The 22,677-nt window shown below is 38.4% G+C and overlaps 1 protein-coding gene across 1 annotated transcript in view; it reads left to right on the top strand.

Annotated features, from left to right (window-relative positions):
* Positions 1-22,677, top strand: part of ELP1 (elongator acetyltransferase complex subunit 1) — a 46,475-nt gene that overhangs the window by 21,467 nt on the left and 2,331 nt on the right. The window contains exons 15-35 of the mRNA XM_087716351.1: positions 1,552-1,658; positions 2,563-2,666; positions 4,057-4,110; positions 4,209-4,314; positions 5,325-5,440; positions 6,125-6,198; positions 6,310-6,388; positions 6,916-6,995; positions 8,083-8,220; positions 9,145-9,230; positions 10,605-10,753; positions 11,408-11,531; positions 12,215-12,312; positions 13,616-13,817; positions 15,479-15,540; positions 16,714-16,776; positions 16,872-16,932; positions 17,153-17,266; positions 18,096-18,207; positions 19,450-19,577; positions 21,379-21,533. Coding sequence (XP_087572477.1) covers positions 1,552-1,658; positions 2,563-2,666; positions 4,057-4,110; positions 4,209-4,314; positions 5,325-5,440; positions 6,125-6,198; positions 6,310-6,388; positions 6,916-6,995; positions 8,083-8,220; positions 9,145-9,230; positions 10,605-10,753; positions 11,408-11,531; positions 12,215-12,312; positions 13,616-13,817; positions 15,479-15,540; positions 16,714-16,776; positions 16,872-16,932; positions 17,153-17,266; positions 18,096-18,207; positions 19,450-19,577; positions 21,379-21,533 — 2,212 coding nt within the window. The remainder of the gene's footprint in view (positions 1-1,551; positions 1,659-2,562; positions 2,667-4,056; positions 4,111-4,208; positions 4,315-5,324; positions 5,441-6,124; positions 6,199-6,309; positions 6,389-6,915; positions 6,996-8,082; positions 8,221-9,144; positions 9,231-10,604; positions 10,754-11,407; positions 11,532-12,214; positions 12,313-13,615; positions 13,818-15,478; positions 15,541-16,713; positions 16,777-16,871; positions 16,933-17,152; positions 17,267-18,095; positions 18,208-19,449; positions 19,578-21,378; positions 21,534-22,677) is intronic.

Consider the following 22,677-nt stretch of genomic DNA (forward strand, 5'->3'; position numbering starts at 1 on the left):
GACATGGAGACTGAAAGAAGCGTTGCTGATTGTAGACACATATTGTATATAAGATTTGTTTGAACTCTAACTCAAATTGCGCATGAATTATTTTCCTAGGCGAGGAGAGCGGAGATTGCGATCTTTTTGAGTTGTGGTCTGGGACGAACGTAATACATTTTTGTTGATGTGCAGTCGTACTATAAATTATGTCACTAAGACCCATGGGGCTCAATGGAGCACCCATGAAGGTAAATATCAGTGCTATCCCGTAGCTGTAAACTGGTAGTCAGCTTTCACTTCTGTCAAATAAAAACTTTGGTACACTTTATAACCCTTATAAACCATTTTCAAGTTGGCAGAAATTGTTCCAATGTAATAAAAGCTATTGGCGTGCTATGCTGATTTTGAGTCTTTGAAGAAAGCATAGGTAAAGGTTCCCCTCGCACTTATGTACTAGCTGTTCCTGACTCTAGGGGACGGTGCTCATCTCTGTTTCAAAGCCGAAGAGCCAGCACTATCTGAAGACGTCTCCATGGTCATGTTGACGGCATGATTAAATGGCGAAGGTGGACGGAACCCTGTTACCTTCCCACCAAAGGTGGTCCCTATTTTTCTACTTGCATTTTTACATGCTTTTGAACTGCTAGGTTGGCAGAACCTAGGACAAGTAACAGGAGCTCACTCTGTTATGCAGCAGTAGGGATTCGAACTGCCAAACTGCCGACCTTTCTGATTGACAAGCTCAGTGTCTTAGACACTGAGTCTCCGCGTCCCTTGAAGGAAGCATAAGAACAGTTATATACTTATTTCAAATGCCCTTCAGTTTTGCCTTCCTGTCGTTGCTATTATGATTGTGCATCACTTTCGATTCAAAGGACAAAATGTGAATTTAGAACATGGGGTTTGCATGCATCAAGAACACCTTGAACTAAACTTATGTAGCAACCAAAAGAGCAGCTATGTAAGCTCCAGGAAAAGATGCAGGTCCTTGAACGAGTTTCTAGTAGGTGTTGCATCTGGCCCATGAATCATATTTCGCCATTTAGATATTAAGTTTGAGCAACCCACATTTTTATTATTATTTTTGAGGTACCCATTGTGATTTTATTGCCCACATTTGTACGTTACCCTTCTCTTACGGCAGCTCATTCTTTTTATCCTGGAAAACAACTAGTAACTTGCCTAATGTGAAATTTACAGCTACACTGAAGGACCAGAAATCAGAAGCCTTATAGTTCAATACTTTGTACTATGTGTAGCCTACTTACTCCAGCCCTAAATATCCAGGGATCTTCATACATCTGATATATATTAGCAATGAGAAATAATAGTAATTATTAATATTTCAGAAAAATGCATTGTGAGCAAAAATTGTTAGAGCAGTGGGGGCAGGGTTGTTAAAAAAGCTTTGTAAAGCTCGGTTTACAAGTGCTCCATATTGAAGATCGAGCTTCAGATACTTCTACTTTTTCCCCCTGTGGTCATTGCCAACATTTTTGTGATTGCAAGATGACATTCAAGAAGGAATAAGTTGACCCAAATTTCTCCCTTTTCTGCTCCTTCTTATAGGTCCCCTGTGAGCGTGGATGGTGATGTGATCAGCCTGTGTTGCAATCCGAAGACCAAAACAGTGGCTCTGCAACTTTCTGATGGGCAAATCCTGAAGTATCTGTGGGGTATGTGTGATGTACTCCATTAGTTTGGGCTTGGAACAGAATCCAAGTGTTTGTTCCACCTAGGAAGGAATTGCTATGGTCTTGAACACCCATGAGTCAGCTTGCCCAGTAGCCAAAGTTAACCAAGACAGAAAATATTCCAGCTGCTTCTTTTCCCTAGCAGAGGAAATAGAATTATGAAGCTTGGAAAGTAAAAACAAATTAATGTACTTCCATAATTTCACAACCATATGCTAGCTCATATAGCCACCTCATGAAGCGGTATTGGGTGGAAATGCTTTATTTCAGATTAAGGCAGTTTTATGCTCAAATAACCTGAAAATTCATGGACTGGTTTTGCAATTTTCTTGCACTGTTCATGTTCAAATTTGCAAATTCCCAAGGCCCAGTCTGCTGGACTAGAGAAAACTGCTTTTCGTTATTTTCTTCTCAGAAAAAAAAAAGAAATTGCATGATAGTTCTTGTACACAGGAGCCCTGATTTGACTTGTAATGCATCTTTGAGGCCCCAAAATTTGCCTATCTCTGCTTTCTATGCTGTACTATGGTGCATTGTGTATATGAAACACAATAAACCTGCATTTTGAGGTATCTAATGATCTCTTTGAAGATTTCAAAGCATGAAAACATGTCAGGAAGATTTGAAGTGAAGGAGGTTCTTAAGGCCCAACTATCCTACTTTTCCTACTAATTGTCTTGTCAGCTTCCCAAACATGTAAATTATGGACATTCATAATTTATGTGCAAAGATTTGGGGGGCAGCCTCTTGCTCTATAAGATGCCATGTTAACTGAAACCAACATAGTTTCTCGGAATATGTAACTAAATGAATCAAATTGCACCTACTAATATGTACCTGGGTTTCCTAAATATTGATAATCAATCCGCTCTCCCTTATGCTCCAGGAGCTGAAAAACCAGTTGCTATCCCCTGGATGAAAAATAATGGTTCCTCTGTTCGGTTTCCATCCCCCTGTATGCAGACGAAACTAGCTGTAATTGACGGGGAAGTAAGTAAACAAGTATGGAAATCTTGGGCTGTGCCAGTTGTCCACCATGCATCTCCCCTGGGTGTTTCTTGCTTAAATAACCTTTGTCTGTGGCTATTCTTCCTATTCCCATTTGTACATTGTGAGTAGAAAAGCACAGAACTGCTCATAGCACATAACATCTTAGAGTTAATATACTTTCAGCTATGCAGAAATTATCGGTTGTGATAAATTGGCTTGCAAAACCACTTGGTGTCATCATAGGTAGATCCTTTTTCCTGAAGTATTTAACTATGATTGTTTGTGGAAAGTCCAGGAAAAGAATGGAAAAAGGACAGAGGTAGCAGGCAAGTCAATTGACAGCTTCTCTTATAAATGACAACATGATTGGATAGCAAGAAACTTCGGAAGAAATATTTCAAATCATTTAAAGTTATGCCTCCTTAATTAACTTACTACAAATGAGGGTGGGAAGTTCCTCTTATGTTTCCCCAATGTTCTGTATTTGCTTCAAAACTATCCAATGGAAATCTGTATAGTTCTTGTTTCTTTGATCTTGCCTGGCTGCTTGGAGCTTGATAGACAAACTTGCATACTTAGCGTTCAAGTTCTCTGGGCTTCAAGATAATGACTACATTTATGTAGCAAACCCAGGCTACCTCTATTTTGAAAAATCCACATAAATATTTGAACTCCCTAAATTTCCACATGAATCAGAGCAGTCGTTTTTGAAATAACAAAAAAAAAGGTTATGTGAGGAACAAGAAGGAAAGTCAAGGAAGCAGTTGGTCTTCTGGTTGGAGAACATGACAAAACGTAACAAGCAATAGGAAGAAGGCTGAACTGCTTAATTTCTATTTTACTGTGTTTTTGCTAGAGGAAAAAGTGATCCAGTAGGTCAGAAGCTGCACCAGCTAGGAGAGAGCTTTATGACAGTACTGTATCTTGAAAATCCTAGAAAAGATAATTGAGCAGAGTGCAAACATTTAGAAAGCAGTAAAGTGATTACGGTACTTGAGGCCAGCATAAGTTTGTTAAAAAATAAGTTGTGCCAATGTAATAATATGAGGTTTTTTTAATGACTAGATTACAAGGTGAATCCAAAGTTCTTACATCTCAATAAGTGGCTTGCTAAAGTTGACCCTAACATACATAATATTCCTTCCTCCTTTTCTTCTTTTTCCTCACAACAATAATTCTGTGAAGTAAGTTAAGATGAAGGAGAGTAGCCCAAAGTCACCCAGCTGGCTTTCATGTCTACGACATAAAACTAGAATTCACAGTAACCTGGTTTCTAGACCAGCACCTTAACTATGACACTGAACTGGTTCTCATCAGAATTAAGAGCATTGTGTTTGGTTTCTTTGTTCTGTTTTCTAACTCCGGTTTCCATTCTGCTTTTCTTTCTTAGGAAACCATATTTGGCTTGACTGACAGATGCCGCTTTTTTATTAATGATACTGAGGTACTGATTGTTCTCATGGCTTTATATCATCTGTTATGTCCATAATCCTTTAATGTCTCCCCCAATCAACTGGCAGTTTGATTGACTCCTTTTCATAGGTTTCTTCAAATATTACATCCTTTTCCATCAGTGATGAATTTCTCTTATTGACTACACATTCCCATACTTGTCAGTGCCTGCCTATAAGGAACACATCCCTGAAAGGTAAAAATCACAATTTCTTATCTCTTGATCACAGGCACCCTTCTACAAATATGTTTGTTCATTTATGAAGACCTATTCCTTGTGAGTTTTCCAAGATCCTGTTGGACTCCTGCTTTTTTATAGTCATTCACTTTTCTGTGGGAGAGTAGCACAAAGAGGATGAGCCTGGCAATCCCAAACTTTACAATCTCATTTTCAAAATACCAGTTGAAATGCCATTTTAAACGTTCTTCTGTATGCATGTTGCAAAATATTGTCATGATGAGAATGAAGGTTATGGTGTTTCATCCTGACCTTGTCTTCCTTTGCTGCATTTCCTATGTACACACGCATTTTAGGTTGTCTATGCCCAAGAGAATTTAGGGATGGAAGCAATACAAATTGCATGTTATTGGGCAGGTACATATAGCAAGGTGTCAAATATGGCCTACTATTTCTTTGCACACATTTATAGATGGATATATACAAATTTACATATAAATAAACCAAGTAAAACAGAGGAAAGACTCCTTTTATTTATTCAACAATGTCACCATTTCAAAGATGATCAGGACATTCTTTCTACTTATTAGACAGTGGGTGTGTTTAAGTTCTTAAGGAGAAATCTCAGTCCAATTAATCTCATTCCAGTTTTGGGCATATTTGTGTCCAACTTTATAGAGAGGTCATAATGCTTGAGTTGAGACCATGCTTATTTAATTGAAAATAGCATCTATTGTGACATTATAAATTTTGTCTCTCTGGGAAAGAAGGAAATATTAATGTTCATATCACTGAGTACCACTACAATTGATCCTGAGGAGGTGGGGTAGCATTAACCTGAATAATAAGTAAATATATTGGGATATTTACACTAGGATTTTCAAGTCATATTCCAAATTACTATGTAGGATTTTCACTACTGCATTTTATGATTTCATGCTTTAATTTTGAGTGTAGGTGTGTCCCATTCATAAAAGCTGATAGGGCTTAAAGTTGGGTTTTTATGCTATTGACTGTGGCACCTTCAGCTTTGCAAACAGGTCTGGGCAGCACTTCTCTCCCCAAAAGTGAAACTCTGCGCAAGATTGAAAGAGGAGCCCGGATAGTCACAGTTGTGCCACAACACACAAAGCTGATATTGCAGGTTAGTGTTTCTTCTTTATGCATATACCCCCAAATGATTGTAGAGAGTCCTTCATATAGTCCTTCATTTTTCAATTAAAAATAAATTGAAACCTCCCATCATCCAGCTGGCTGTTGTTGCAGTATACCTTTCAGACAGCAGCCTCATCTATGCTATCAAATACCTACTCATATGGGAAAAAATAGCATATTGGATGGAATAAAGAGTGTTAATTCAAACTTAGGGTATCACTCTATTTACAGTGTACAGTAGTACAATATATCGAAACCATACTGTGTGATTTTCCTGAATTGGCCTAGATAGATGGAGGTCTATTAGGGGAGGTATATTTATAAAATACATATGTGCCTAGATGAGGATGAAACACAGACAGTTGTTGTGTCTCATTCCATATGGAGACTTCAGAGTTGGTGTATCAGCAAACACATGTGCAAAATATGCTGAATGGCCTGGAGTTCAGTAAAGGCTCAGCCAGAAGTATTTTATTGGTTTATTTAGCATATAATCATAATTTTTATTAGCATGTTCAACTGATTTCATGAGTTCTACTCCAAACCACTATTGAACTGAAAGCTTGATGCTTCTTGTACTAAAGGTGTTTGATGTCAAGTGACTACAGATCAGTAAGAGCCATCTGTGGGTCCTCCTCTGCTTCATAGTGAATTTATACTGGGATCTCTATAGGTGCCAAGAGGAAACTTGGAAGCTATTCATCATCGAGCCCTTGTTCTAGCTCAGGTTCGGAAATGGCTGGATAGGTGAGTTGAGCTAACTAACATCTATACGAGTTGGCCTCAGAGAGGCTGCACATCTTGATGTTTCTGCAGCCATATTGGAACTGACAAACTCTTTTCTGCCTCTCCTGCTAGCCTCCAATTTAAAGAAGCATTTGAATGTATGAGGAAGCTACGAGTCAATCTCAACTTGCTCTATGACCACAATCCAAAGGCGAGTAGAAGCTCTTGGCTCAGTGGGCATCTTCCGAAGGGTTGGCAGATAGACTGAAAAGAGAGTCCTGGGAATTCAAATGATAGTCTTTCAGGATGAGGACAGGGAGATGTCACCTCTTTTTGCCACCACTTGGTCTTTAAGAGTCATTAATACATTCACCAAGCTCATAATGGATTGATGGCATGGAGGGCAGTTGATACAGTATATCCGTTTATATGATCAGCTAGGAAAAAGGGAAAACTCTGAAGCAAGATATAAACCTGATTAGATGCCAACACATTTCCTATTTTTAAATCAAAGTTAGTGATTTAGTGGATTGGGAAATCTTGCTATATTGCAGCACAATGTAATTATTTTCCAATGAGTAGAGTGGCTGCATGGGAATAATTCAGGCTTTCCATCAGAATGTGGTGAACAATGAGAGTCACTTCATGATAATTGGAATATTTTTTCCATTTCAAATAGATACTTGTACAGTATATGGCAGTTTAATTAAAATTTAATGATATTTACTTTCTTTTCAGGTTTTCTTAAATCACGTGGAAAGATTTATAAAACAAATTGATTCTGTAAATTATATCAACCTGTTCCTCACAGAACTGAAGTGAGTATTTGGCTTTTACGATTGGCTTTTAAGACAGAGTGCTAACTGCTTCTTACATCTTGAAGTGGATTTTGAAATAGTGAAATGGGTTAGGAATACTTTCTTCTAATTCTAGTAATCTTGCTGTTTTGAAATTTGCTCCCTTTGGTGCCAGAAAAAATAAATGGTACTATAAATCGGTTTTTCCATCAGCATCAAAGCTATTCTGTGTTTTTAAAAAGAGACATCTTGGTTTTTTTAAATACATGAATATGCAAGACATAATTAGATTCCATCCAACTCCAGCAAATATTTAATATGCTGAGTGAGATCAGCATGAGGATCCTTAAAACTATATGAAGCGAAAAAGAATAAAATAATCTGGATTACCCATAGGAATTGAGGCAAAGTTCCCCAATTGAATTGCAATTCATGTATGCTGGATTAAAACTGTACCATTACTGTCTCTCCAGCCAGTAGTCATGTTAAGAGTTATGATCCAGTGTATTAAGAGGAACTCAGGTTGAGGAATGCAAGGCTAGGTTAGTAGAAGAGAGGAAATGGAACATTTTGGTTGAAACTTGATAAGTGCATTGGGACTTATTGATTGGGAATAGCAGAGAAGTTATCAAAATAACTGTTCAGAGAAGGTTCTGTTTCTATGACATTTAAATATATTTAATTTCTGAAGCCAGATTTTGCAATCTGCCCAAACTGCAAATTCAGTTACTTTTCTTATATTTTCTGGTTTCTTCTCTGTTTTTTTTTTACTTGAATAGAAGTAAAACTTATAGGAAGGGATCTAAAGAATGTATTTGATGAAATGGATGAGGCTGAAATTTGTCTATTGGCTTAGCTTCTGAGTGTTTTGTCGATTTGGTTGCATATTTTCAAGAATACTATGGATGTTCTAAGGGATAGGAATTGTATTAATAAAAGCTCAGTTTTGTCCCCAAACACTTTGTTTCTTATTTTTGAGGAAACTTTTGAGGCATATAGTTTGACTCTATCAAATATTTTTGGTAAATATTATTGCTTGACACTATTACACTGTGTATATGTACATTTGCTTTGTAAATGTAGTAAGGTCATTTTTTTCCTTTCCTAGAGAAGAAGATTTCACAAAAACAATGTACCCCCCTCTGGATCTCACCAGTGTCAATGAATTGCACTCTTCCAATAATAAAAAGATTAATATCATCTGTGATGCCATGAGACAAGCAATGGAGAACATCAGTGCTACTAAGTATGGGACATAAAATTACAAAACATCTACATATACAAAGGCAGTTTCAGTACACTATCAGACTTTTAACAAGTGGTAACGAAGCCCCAGATGCAGTCCCATACTTAGTCTTAATGATAGTCCATCTTCAGAAAGCAGCTCAAGTGCAAGAGTTATGAAAAGGAAAGACATATCTATCTCTCCTCACTTTTTACAGGTTGATGGACCTTCACCAATTGAAAAAAGAGGGAATGGTACTTCTGATTTAAGGAGTAGAAAGCATATCATGTCTCTTTTCTGTCTATCAAGACATGCTGCATTCATACATGCTATAGTGCCAGACTTTTTAAAAAGTTTCCCAATCTTTCAACACATAGATCACAGGTGTTAAACTTGCTACGTTGCCATTATGTGACGTTTCACAATATTTTTCCCTTTCACAGAGCTGGGGTGTATGTAGCCTGTGCATGATATATCCAGCCCATGGGCTGCCAGTTTGACACCCCTGACATAGATCATTCAACCCCATTTTCAACTGGGAAATTGGGACTGCATACAATATATATGATACAGATCATGAATACAAACAACAAACTTCCTTTAAAAGTTTGCAATCTTGTGGGGCCTTGTTACTGGCTGTCTAGGGTCACACACATTGATACAAGCCAATGCCTGTTTAGAATGAAGAATAGATTTGGAAAAAGAAAACTAACCCTTTCTTCCAGGTTAATAATACTTCAGTGATGTTCCTGCAAAATTCTGTTTGTTTTATTGGGCTCTAATCAAATAGCTCATTTTAAAAATTTCTGGGTGTACTAGTAGTAGAATTCAGTAGCAGTCCTACATCAATCCGAATTGTCACGAGAGAATTAAAAAAAACAAAAAAAACAAAGCTTTAAAGTTCCCAATTTTAACTCTTCCTTTTTTTCCCCCTGGACTCTTTAGGTACTACTTAGCCATACTGACTTCTCATGTCAAAAAGAGTCCTCCAGAACTGGAAACGGCCCTGCAGAGAATTCGTCAGCTTCAAGGTGCAGTATTGCATTAGATTGTTCCATAGTCCTATGGCTATCCAAATCATAATTCAAGTAACCAGTATGTAGAGCACACTTCCTACCAATTTCTCCTTTATTGTGTGTGAGTAAGTAAACATCAGGAATGGTAGAGTTTCAAATGGCAGCCAAATTAATATTGTGATTTATTCTACTCAAGCAAAACAGATTAATACACAGACACACACAAACACACAAATATGTTGCGTGACAATGGCTTTTGTTTTTCTCTTTGAAATGCAATTTACAAGCGTTAAATTACTGAGTGGCATGAATCCATATTGCATAGAGAATAAAGATGTGTGTGTGTGTGTGTGTGTGTGTGTACGTACGTACATATACAATATATCTATATATCTATATCTATCTATGCTAAAAAGTAAATGGATGGACAGATAACACACATCTTCATATTTACTGTAAATCTAAAGTGTTTCCAAAAGTCAGTACTCCATATTGAATGGCAAGAGAGAGATATGGTGGAGTGGGAATAGAGTAGAGAGGGAGAAGCTTTCTTCAGGGCTCCAATGACAAGGGGCTGGGGTTCTCTAAGTAATGATATTGACTATTCATAACTCTGATCAAGAGGTAAAATTGCCTGTCAGTCAAGTTGAGAGCAAATTGCCCTCTTATGCACCTTCTTACACAGATTGCTGTTGAGGATCTCCTCACTGAAAAGGTGAGCATCATTTCAAAGGCCAGTGCAGCCATTCAGATTTTTGACACAAGGCAACATAATCAGGATAAAGCAACAGAGCTTAGACCAGTTTCCCACTACTGAGTTAGAATCTCTTCATAGCATTCCCAAGCCATCATTGAAATGATGCAATATCTTGCTATGTCTTTTGCACAAAAAGTATTCAGTAATTCTGGAAGATGCTAAAATGGAAATGACTTTATTGTTCTTTGGTTCATTCAATATCCACTCACTCAAAGCAAGGTAACAATGAGTTCCAAAGTATCTCTTAGGATACTGTTTTACTATAGAATAGAAATTGAAATGTGATTTTCACTTCCTTCCCCACAAGATATCTGTCAGAAGAAAGGCATTCCTTACAAATCTTTTATGGAAGAGGATAGGAGAAAATAGCAGGAATTGGTAGCTGGCAATTCTGATTCAAGGATGTAATCACAACAAAAGGAGAAAGTATTTCAGTATATTTATCAGAAAAGTACCTCCGTATTGCCTATTAGCAAAAATAGTCTTTTGTCCAAAGCTAGGGTTTACTCATTACATTATTGCCTTTTTTTTCTGGATAAAGTTTTGCTTTGTCAGTATTGAATTCATAAAGACTGAATCCATATTATACATGGAAACAATGTCTGGCTTTTAAATAAAATTAATCTTAACAGGACAGACTTCAGAAACAGTTGGATCTGTCAGAGTGGAAGAAGCATTGAAATACCTCCTGTATCTGGTGGATGTCAGCGAATTGTATGATTATTCATTGGGGACATATGACTTTGATTTAGTCATCATGGTTGCCGAGAAGTCTCAGAAGGTAGGATTGGATCTTGTTCTGATTCCATAAATCTTGGTCTAGCTATATTATGAGAAAAATTATAAAATGCATTCAAACATTGCCACCATCACCACTCAAACTCTTTAGCATTTATAAAATACAATAAATTATACATTCAGTGCAAGTCTTACTTGTTTTTCAGTATTGCTTTTTCTGTTGCTCAGCCACATTATTACATTTCATTAGCCATTTGGATATTTAATTAGACTCATTCTTTTGTGTGTATGAGAGAGAGAGAGAGAATGGGGAGGGAGGGAGGGAGGGAGGGAGGGAGGGAGGGAGAGAGAGAGAGAGAGAGAGAGAGAGAGAGAGAGAGAGAGAGAGAGAGAGAGAGAGAGAGAAAGAAAGAGCGAGAGCGTACATTTATGGTTTCCATAACATCAGAAGTAACAGTGTGGGGTCATCAACAAAGCCATGTATGATTTCATAGTGAATAGAATAAATTACCCATGAGCAAAATGATAAACAAAAGAATTGGTACAGAAAACAATACCAAAAGGTACAAATATGTTTGTAACAAGTATCAGAAATTAGTTTGGTGGCCCCTCTTCATGTAAAGAAAAGCATGCTATTGCAGTGTTTTTTAATTACTGTGGCAATTCAGTCCTAATGTTACTTTTTTTTTATTTGCAGGATCCTAAGGAATATCTTCCATTTTTAAACAAACTTAAGAAAATGGAAATCAATTATCAGCGATATTCAATAGACAAATATTTGAAGAGATTTCCAAAGGCTCTCTACCACCTTAGTAAATGTGGTATGTACATTGGAAATATGAATAAACAATACCTTTTGTTTTAGCATCATTATACTGCCTAAAAATGACTAAAATTGCTGATAGCCATCCTTTTTTGTAAACCTGATAAGGAAGCCATTGAGTTTCTGAACCCATGGAAGAGCATGTATTCAGCCCATCATGCTTTAGGAAAGGTTTTGAATCAGCTCAGTGGAGACTGTGAGGATAGAAATAGTAAAGAGGGAGGAGATCTTTTCAGGCCAATGGAATGTTGAGGATGGATCCCTGTGGGGGGAATTATGCATTAAAAAATGGTGATGTAGAACATAAAATCTGATGAATTAGAAGATAAACATATGAGGCTCCTCCCCAGTTGCTTCTATCTTCTTCTTTGTTTAAAAAAATCTGTTGGTTTTTTTTTTTAATGGGTAAGTGGCCACCAAGGGAGATGCAGTATATTGAGCCTCCAAAAACCCAGGTCTGATATATTTGTACTATGTAGTCATCCAGATTTGAAAAATAAAAATAAAGGATTTGAAGTATGAATGATTTGAACTGCAAGCTGTAGAAACTGTTTCTTGGATTTGGGCATCTTACATGTTGCAGTTTAAAATAAAATGTTGTCCTGTCAAACTATTTCCAACAGACCTGTGCAAAGCTTTGTCTTTTGAGTGTCAGAAGAAAATATCTATTGTTTTTCTCAGGCTCAGAACATTTTCCAGAGTTCCTAAATTTGGTGGTTGATCAGAATTTGTATAATGAAGCCCTCAAGCTCTGTTTGCCAGGCACACAAGAATATAAGGTACACAAATAGTTTTCCATCCATCTTTATTTGCTGTCCTTTACTGGTGAGAGCAGACAGCTGTACTCAAGTCCTAAACTATGTGCTACATAGTGGCAGATATCTTTCTCTGAACATTTCCTTTCTTTATCAAATCCAGAGTACTTTAGCTAGAAGCTCCTCTTGCATAAAATTTGTGGTTTGTGACTTCTGGTTCATGTAAGCTTTTAAATGTGATCTGTTGTCTTTAGAATTAGAAAAGTAATCTGATCTGTAATTGTCTGCCTTAAAGGTTGTGTAGAATCTGATTCCCTTAAAAATCTGCCAGGGATTCCTTCTTGGAAGGTTTCGTAAAGCAAAGTGAATTCTCTGATAATTTTTCCATGCATACTATTCAGTCTTCCCCCGAATGTGCATTGGAAAGAGCAACTACAAGTAATCCTCAACTTGTGACCACAATTTAACCCAGAATTTATGTTGCTAAGGGAGAAATTTGGTAAGTGAGTTTTGTCCCATTTTACAACTTTTCTTGCCACATTTAATAAATGAATTCCAGGCATTAAATTACTGGTAGTTACACGGTTGTTAATTGAATCTGGCTTCCCCATGGACTTTGCTTGCCAGAAGGTCACAAAACATGATTGCATGACCTCTGGACACCACAACTGTCATAAATATGAACCAGTTCTCAAGCATCCAAATGTAAATCATGTGACCCTGGGGATGCTGCAAAGATCATAAGTATGAAAAATGTCATAAGTCACTTTTGTCAGTGCCGTTGTAACTTTGAACCATCACTAAATGAACTGTTGTAAGTTGAAGACTGCCTGTAGTAAAAGACAAAATTATAGCACATCTTCAGATCAGAGGTGGTATTCAGTAGGTTCTGACCAGTTCTGGAGAACCAGTAGCGGAAATTTTGAGTAGTTCGGAGAACCAGCAAATACCACCTCTGGCTGGCCCTGCCCCCATCTATTCTCTGCCTCCCGAGTCCCAGCTGATCGGGAAGGAATGGGGATTTCTCAGTATCCTTCCCCTGCCACACTCACCAAGTCCGCCCACCAAGCCATGCCATACCCACCAAGCCACGCCCACAGAACTGGTATTAAAAAGTTTTGAATCCCACCACTGCCTTCAAATGCTTCTCAACCTCACCTACACAGAGAGGGTAGATAGCCTGTGCTCCTTTGGCAGATGAGTAACGGAATGGGCACTTTACAATTTCATTTAGACCTTTGCCAGTCATCTACAAAAAGTCAAGAACAATCAGCTCTTTGATCTGTGAGAAGGCCCAGGTCCATTTCCTCATAACTGTCTTTTGCAGACTATCAGTTATGCCTACGGAGAATATTTAATCCAGAAGCATCTTGCTGGACAAGCTGGGCTGATCTTCTTTCGATGTGGTGCCTTTGAGAAAGCTCTGGATGCTTTTCTGATTAGTGGCAACTGGCAGCAGGCTCTCTGCGCAGCTGCTGAGCTTTGTTACACTGAAGAGAAGTTGGCCAGCCTGGCAAGGAGCATGGCAGGTGAGCCTAAATCTGTCTCTGCATTCCAAATTTAGCCATCCCAATGTTTTTAATTGTATTATCTTCTTACAATTTCTTTTCCCTTCCAAAAACATAAACGTGGTGGTTAAAGACTGTTCATTCTTATTAGATAGTACAACTGACATCCATGGCTCTTGTCAGAATCATTTAAGAACCAGAGCAGGAAACAAGACAGGCATGTACTCTGAATGCAGCCTAAATTTCAGCTGAGAGGTAGACTAAGAGAGAGGCATGGACCTGCAAGTAGATTAACCCCATCGTTAAGCTTGCAATTAATTCATGAAATTAATTTTGCTTGTATGTTGATCAACTTACAGAAATTCATTCAACCTAGCACTTGAAGAATAAGGAACTCCTACAGATGAAAATATAATTAGAAAAATATTAGACTGCAGAAATGGATAGGTTAACATTAAAGATAAAGGAGAAAGAAGACACAATATTTTTTAACATAGGATTTGTTTTATCAATGCTTAGAATTAGACAATAGAGGTAGAAATTAGACGTTGAAAGATTATTACTAGGTATAAGTGGATAATATTTTTATTACTATTATTATATAACTGACCCATTGTTTACTAAGCACTTATGTATGTTAAAGAAAAATGTATAAATAAAACATACAAAAAAAGAAATTCATTCAAATTGTGACATGGCCAAAGGCATCTTAACAGTCATGCCTTATTTTATTTATTCATAGATTTATATGGCTGCCCATAGATGGAGTCATACATGACTCCTCATCACAAATATATGACTCAGGGCTGCTAACAGTGTTTCAAATGATAAAAGCATATGCAAAAACAAAAATATAAAACACATAGCAGCCGAGTGGATGCCATGACCGAAAAATATCTCTTCCTGGGGAATGACATTCTTTGTCCTCTGCTGCCTTACCCGATAGCGCATGTAGAAGCAGCCAGAAAGAGATAGCCCCTTAAATAACCTGGTCTCAAGCCATGAAGGGCTTTAAAGATGACTACCAGGACCTTGAATTGCACCCAGAATCATACCAGTGGCCATGCAAACAACCTAACAATGGTGTCACATGCTGAAAAACACTAACTGCCTGTGTCAATATTCTACACCTGCTGAGGTTTTTCAATGTATTTCAGTGGCAGCCCTGTGTAGAGTTTGTGGCAGCAGTCCAATCTAGAGATCACTAGAATATGAGTGACCCTGAGTAGCGTCTCCCAGTGGACCCAAGGGGGTCCACTAATGTTCACCTATCATTGAAAGCTACTTTTGTTGGGTCCTTTTCAAACATCAACCTTGCCAGATTTCTGAAGATGTTTTTTAGCACCAGCCAAGTATGATATGGGGCTCAGGTGTTGGGAAAGAATATGCACACTCTCTTCAGCTGATGTAAGCCATCACTACTAAGCCTTAGCAACTCTTTGGACTAGAACTCTCCCTGGAACTGCACAGCTGGGATGGAATGGTACCCTTTCATGTACCTGTTGCCAAAGTTTAAGAATAGGGATAAGTGATTGAGGAGGTACCTTTGATTCGGAGGCTTTTGAAACTTTTACAGACTTGAAATACTATAGAAGCACCACATCTCTGCTTTGATTTTCGGAGTGGGAAAATAGCCTTTTAAAATCTTGAATTTTCTCTCCTGAACACTTTCTTTCTTTCAGGAAGACTTTCTGAAAAAAGAAAATATGTTGATGCAGCAGTTCTTCTGGAACAATATGCCAAGGTAGAGTTCCTATTTTACTCCTTTCCATTTGGCCCGTTTCTGATCCACTTTTTCATCTGCAGTTTTCTATCCATCTGTCTCTCTTCACAACACCATCTATATAGCAAACCACGATGATGCCAGAATGATGACATCACTACCCAAGTGCTATCATTCTATACATCTGACATAGCTGTACATAAATCATGTAGCATAAGAGCTGAGGTGGCGCAGTAGTTAGAGTGCAGTATTGCAGGCTACTTCAGCTGACTGCTAGCTGCAGTTTGGCAGATCGAAACTCACCAGGCTCAAGGTTGACTCAGCCTTCCATCCTTCCGAGATGGATAAAATGAGAATCCAAATTGTTGGGGGACCATGTTTCTGGACAAGTTTCTTTTTGTGTAGGACACTCATGTCCTCATAAGCCTCCAGTTTTTTCCATGTTGTTACTTCATCTTTCATATCAAAGGATATTTGTTAAGAGAGGAAAGGTAGTATAAACTATTTTTGATGATATATTTGAGAGCAGTTCATCTGTAACTCCCCGTGGTTACATAGCTTCAATTGGATTTTGTATGCTGTGTTCTAGCTATAGCCAAATTTATACACTTCAGAGTGTTGAACCCTGTTGTTTAAGGGCACCAAATATATTATGAAAACCTCTTCGTCCATACCACATCTGTCTACGTGGCAAAGCTATCTGTCTTTCATCAATTCCCTGCAGGTAGAATGACTGACAATATAAGTATTGCTAAAGTATTGCTAGTTGCTATCCTAAAAATTTAACCTACCTAATAAAATTAGCTTGATATCTCAAAGTCCTGAGAAGGATGCCCGATAAGGAAAAAACAAGACCTGGATCAGGCATGCACGGCTAGAAATAGCTTTTAATTCGAGGCATACATCATCTGATGCTCTTGAACAGCATTGCAGCTGAAGTGACATGATAAGATAGAAGCCTTTGGAACATGAGGTTATATCAGTTCTAATTGTTCATTGAAGCAGAACATTACCTGCAATGTAAGTGATAAGGCTAGAGGAGAAAATCACAAAATATGAAGAACCACAAATAGAAATAGAACAATTGTGGCAAAATTCATCCCAAATATTTCTTTTCTGCTAAAGGGCTTCAGGAGAGGGAAATATTTGATTAGTTAAAAAATGATAGTAAATGTTTAATTTACCCTTTTCTAGGACTATGAAGAAGCCATCCTGCTTCTTTTAGAAGGAACTGCCTGGGATGAAGCATTGAGAATAGTAAGTCTTGAAACCCCTGAATTTTTTCCATTATCTGTGAGAAAGTGTTTTTTGTTTTGTTTTGTCAAATGGGTTTATTTTTTTCCCCATTTTAGATTTACAAATATAATAGGACCGATATTCTAGAGACCAACTTCAGGCCATCTCTGTTGGAAGGTAAGGCTTCCTGAGAGCTGATATGTGCTTGGAGGTGTGAGCTTAATGAGATTCAAATTAGGTGAAGGGGAAAAGAGTTTTGGTTTGAGATAAGGACATATAACGCGATATTGCAAAATTTTGTCTCTGGGCACAAAGAACATCTAACCTTGTTCATTTTCAATATGTCTGTTTCAGTTACATGTGTATAATTTTCCTTTTACTATGATCACCTTTCTAGCTCAAAAAAATCATTTGGTGTTCTTGGAAACACAGAAAGCAGAATTTTCTCACCATCGTAAGCGCCTATCTATAATTCGAGAGCTTAAGCAGCAAGCCCAAAATGAACTACTAGGTAATGTACTTCAATAGAATTATGTTTTGTGACACTAATTCAGAGAAAGCTGCTTATTAGTGCCTTAAGATAAGAGCAGGAATTTCAGTTACTACTTCAACAAAGTAATAGAACTTTACATTTTTGGTTTCTACTAGTTATGACGTGCTACACAAGTGAGATTGTGGGAAGTGGGGAAAACAATGGTAAGATCACTGATTTAAACAATCAGGAGTTTGCAGTAAATCAATTGGCAACCGATCTCATAAATGGCAGTTTAGCCTAGATGGAAACAAATCAAGGAAAAGCATTTTGAATCCCTCAAAAGAGTCTTTAATTAATTCATTGTAAATGAGGGTAGGACATTCCTTGTACACTTTCCAAGATTCTGTATTTATACCAGATTAGCATTAAAGGTACATTATTGCAATATGTATAGTTCTTACTTTCTTCACCTTGTTTGAAATCATGCTACCTTCGTATTCAAAGGGAGTGCTTTTCTGTCTGCCAGATGCTGAAAACAAAGTATTTGAACCAAAGTTTCCAACTATATCTGCCAGACCTCCAGAGGATAAGATGCTGGACTAGATAGAGCTGATGCATTCATTCAGTCAACCTATTAACTAAGAGATCAAAGTTTAGATTGCAATTCTGAACATTTCACATGATGACTCATTGGTCTGCTCCTACCTTTTTCCTTGGTTTCACCTTCACTGGATACACCTATTGCAGAATGATTCTAAACAGTCCAAAAAGTGCTATTGAAACGAAGTGACAAGAGAGGAATTTATTTAACAGATAAGATGTGAATGTTTCCCCTTTTATTGATAAAAGTAACTAATTTTTGCAGATCATGAAGCATCGAATTGTCCTGAATCGGATCTCTTTTCTGATACCAGCAGTTTGGTGACAGCCAGTGACACAAGTTCCAAATATACTCACAGTAATTCAAGAATATCTGCGTATGTTACTTTGCCTTATCATAGCTTTGGTGTACAATAGTTTGACTGCTGTTCATGTCCCAAGTGGAAAATTTTAGTCTCCAGATTAAGACTGCTTTTCTTAGATCTCCCTGAACTCCACTGGGAGCTCGATCATCAAACAGACTACAAAGCAGCTTCTCTTGGCTCCTTAGAGGCCTGCAACATTAGTCATTCATCATTAATTATTAAAGATTAATTAAAATGTTTTCCCATTTTCACCTCTAAGAAAAATAATTTTAGAATTTTATGTTTGTACGAGTTAGAGAGAGAAAATTTCACATTTTAAAAATAATCTCCTTTAGGAATTCAGTGTAATGTCTTAAAAGAATATGCCATCTATAACCATGAAACCTTGTTGCTGAAACTATTATGAAGCCTGACCGTATATGAAGATGGGTGGGAATGTATGGCTAATGATATGCTTCCAGTTCCCAGATCATGGGTGTACAGAGAGATAACAAAGAGATAGCTATAAAGTAATTCTTTTGCTGATTCTGTTGCTATTCATTGGAACTAGAGGTTACATTTCTCAAAAAAGAGAAGGACATAAAAAGTTTCAGTCTTTGGCAATAATCACAGTTAATAGTGAAACAAGATGGAAAATGGATAAATTGCCCTCCAAACTTTACACTTTACTATCATTGTCCTTGACATGGTAAACCAAGGCTCTTTGAATGAGGTGGTTCATATATATGAGAATGTGAACAGGTATTTCTTCAGTTCATTAAAACAACTATTCCTTTGAATGTGAACACACCCACTTCAAATGATATTCTGCTTATCTGCACACTGTAAATCTGTTTCTGTGTGACGGCAGAGGTATTCCATTTGAATCTCCTTTATTGCCCCTCTGTAAAAATCCAGAATCAAAACTTGCTGCACATAGAAAACAAGCATAATAGGAGAAAATAGCCTTTTTCTGAGGTGCACCTTTTCCATTTTCAAGAACAGAAAGGGGTTGCGGGAAGCAGAGCTAATCTAAGGTGGCCATCTTGTCCTATAAATTTCATCTGCAGTCTTGAAATAGTGCAGTCTATATCAGGCTTACTCTCACAGGACGAGGCTTCCATCATCCAATTCAAGCCACGTGCAAGTGCAAAAATACTTATCAGATGAAATTTTATAAGCTGACCTCTCCCATCCCTTTAGTCTCTCTTTTCACTTCTCCACTACCCCCTGGTCAGCCAGCTCATTTTGCAGATGCTCTTTGATCTGTTGTAGACGTTCCTCAAAGAACCGCCGCAAGGCAGAACGCAAGAAACACAGCCTGAAGGAAGGAAGTCCCTTAGAAGACGTTGCACTTCTGGAGGTTTTAGGGGAAATAGTTCGAAGTATTGACAACTTGAAAGGTTAGTTGCAAGAGTTGCTTTTCCAAATTTTGTATGTGGCACAGAAGTATAGCCCTAAAGGAGATCAGCAAAAGATCTGATGGAAAAGCCGGGCCTAATGACCGTGTCTATAGAGATTCCAGATGTTGATCTTCAGTAATCTTGGGGTAACAGGGAGTTGCACAAAAGGCTGCTTCCTTACTAGATGAGCCTAATTACCAAATCCACATATCTAAAACCAAGTTTGTAGATTTGATAACAATTGGTGAATATTTAACTATTGGTGCTAATTTATGTACTTATTTGTTTATTAGACCTTTATCCCACCTTTATTACTTCATAAGCAACTCAAGGCCAGTGGACATTCCTCCTATTCCTTTCTCCTCCCATTTTTCCCACAACAGCAACCCTTTGATGTGGGTTGAGCTGAGAGAGTGTGAGTGGCCAAAAGACCCCAGATGACTTTCATGCTTAAGCTGGGGCTAGAATTTACAGGAGATGTAAATTACTCTGGCTCTCATTTTCTTCTCCCTTTTAGAGTATTTTGATATGATAGTAATCTTAAGGAATCAGATTAATTTTAAAAAACTGGCTGTAAATGAGCTATTAAAAAAATTACTCAGGAGATGAAACATGATAATTCTCACTCTCATGTCTTTTTATTCCCCTTTCGTTTTCTTACTTGCGCTCATTCCTAAATACAATCAAGCTGTAGTCGCTATTTTGATGGCAGAATAGTATAAGAGTAACAGTGCGCAAGGACGCGATTGGTTCAGAGGTTAAAGACACTGAACTTGTCAGCTGGAAAGCTTGACAGCCTGGGTTTGAGACCCAAGCACCATGCAACAGGGTGAGCTCCCGTTCCTTGCCCCAGATTCTGTCCAGCTAGCAGTTTCAAAGCGTGCAAATGCAAGTAGATAAATAGGTACCATTTCAGAAGGAGGGCAACAGCATTCTGAATGCTTTTGGTATTTGGCATGCTGGTCATGGAAAATGTCTGGACAATACTGGAGATGAGCACTGTGCTCTAGAGTCACACAACTGGACAGGAAAACTTTTATCTTTAAATTGTGTGCATCTGTATGCACCTTCAATTCAGTACTGACTGGCAACTGCCTGAATAAGTCCTTGCAGCTTTCTTGGCAAGATTTTGGAAGTTATATTGTAAAAGAATGACAACTGATTCAGTGGTGGGATTCAAAAATTTTTACTACCGGTTCTGTGGGCTTGGCTTGGTGGGCATGGCAGAGGAAGGTTATTACAAAATCCCCATTCCCTCCCGATCAGCTGGGACTCAGGAGGCAGAGAATAAATGGGGCCAAGGCCAGTCAGAGGTGGTATTTACCGGTTCTCAGAACTACTCAAAATTTCTGCTATCGGTTCTCCAGAACTGGTCAGAACCTGCTGAATACCACCTCTGAACTGATTATAAGTAAGTAACTGATTGTAAGTAACTTTTACACAAGAGGGGGGGAGAGGGAGAGAGAGAGAGAAAGAGAGAGCATAGAATGCTGAAACTTTCTAATTTATTAGCACTGTCAGCCAATATTGTTATTTTTAGAATGTAGGGCGCTTCTAAATACCTTTCCAGAATGTCCCTGGAGAAACCAAGCCCTTCAGCAACCTCCAGGGCTGTTGTTTTGAAATCAGGGAGTTTGAGCTGATAGATACAGTTTATGACTATATTACTGAAAAAGGGGGAGGGGGATTTCATTATTTTCAACTTAGGATCAGAGGGCATGCAAAAAAATCTTCTCTGTGTACCCCTTTTTAAAAAAAAAATGCATTTCACTAGAATGGGATCTTTTTCCTCCCCCTCAAGGTGAGATACACAGCCTTTTAAGGCACCTAGTCCTGTATAGCTATGATGAACAAGCCCAGGAATTGCAACAGGCCTTTGAGGATACCCTTCACTTGGTGGAGAGCTCCCTGCTTGAAATCTGGAGCCCAGACTTGCAGCATACCCCAGCCAACTCAGTAAGACATTGATTCCAGCCTGTGCCCCCTTGGCACTCTCACTGGCACACTGTGTTACACTGCTTCCTTTTGAAAAGGCGTTCTTAAGGAGGTCACTTTATTTGAAGAAAAATCCGTTGCGACAGAGATATTCACAAGAGGTGTATGCATGGGGGGGAGGGGGAATCAAGAGGAAGCAAATGACAAAAGCAGCATCAAGTTGCCTGTTTTACTCTTGATATACACTGTGATATTGCATGCATGTTCAAAATGGGGAAAGCTTACGGTACAATTGCATGCCACTTCTTTGGCCTTGGGAAGAAGCTAGATATGGTAGTAGTTTAGGTTCTTACTCTCATTGCATTTTATTTTTTAAAAAAAATCATAGCTGTATCCGACAATGGGTTGCTGTGGGGTTTAAATACTGTGCTGCACAGCTCAATGTATAGCAATTTTATTTACCTAATTTCTTTTAAGAGAATGCCACTTTACTGGTTTGTGTCAAGAAATCTGCTGCCAGGAAGATGATGTATATATGAATGTAGGTAGTCCTTGATCTATGACCATTTGTTTAGCAACCGTTCAAAATTATGATGGTGCTGAACAAATGATGCTTGGAATTCTGCCTGTCCCAGCACCTGTGTCATACAAATGCAATTTGGGCACTTGGCAAACAGTTCACGTTCATGACCAGAAAGTCAATGGGGAAGCTGGCATGGAAAGTCACCCCAGTCACTAAGTTAAGTCTTCTCCCAGCTCTGCACCCTCCCCTAGCCCCTCTTTGTTCACACCCTGCCGGCCACTCACACACCCTCCCCAAGCCTTCCTCACACTCTTCTGCCCTCCTGTGCCTCCTCAACCCTACTACAGCCTGACCCTCCCTTCTACCCCACGCATTCTCCCTTACCCATGTATCTTCATACTCCCAACCCTCCTTTGTACACTCTCATCCACCTGCACTGCACTTCTCACTCACCCGCCGTGATTTATGCTCTTGCACAACCCCTTGCACCTTCCCTGGTCCTTTCTCACTGAGCTATGCCTTGCACATCCCCTCATCCCTCTTGCGCTTCCCTTGAACCTTTGTGCACCCTCCCTGATCCTCCCCTACACCTCCTCACTTCCTTCCCCACTGACTGGTTGTGAAAAGTCAGCAGGACATTGC

This window comes from Thamnophis sirtalis, unplaced genomic scaffold (assembly GCF_051295495.1).
Source record: "Thamnophis sirtalis isolate CommonGarterSnake01/CBP01778 unplaced genomic scaffold, rThaSir2_p1.2 scaffold_5, whole genome shotgun sequence".
NCBI classification, from domain to species: Eukaryota; Metazoa; Chordata; class Lepidosauria; order Squamata; family Natricidae; genus Thamnophis; species Thamnophis sirtalis.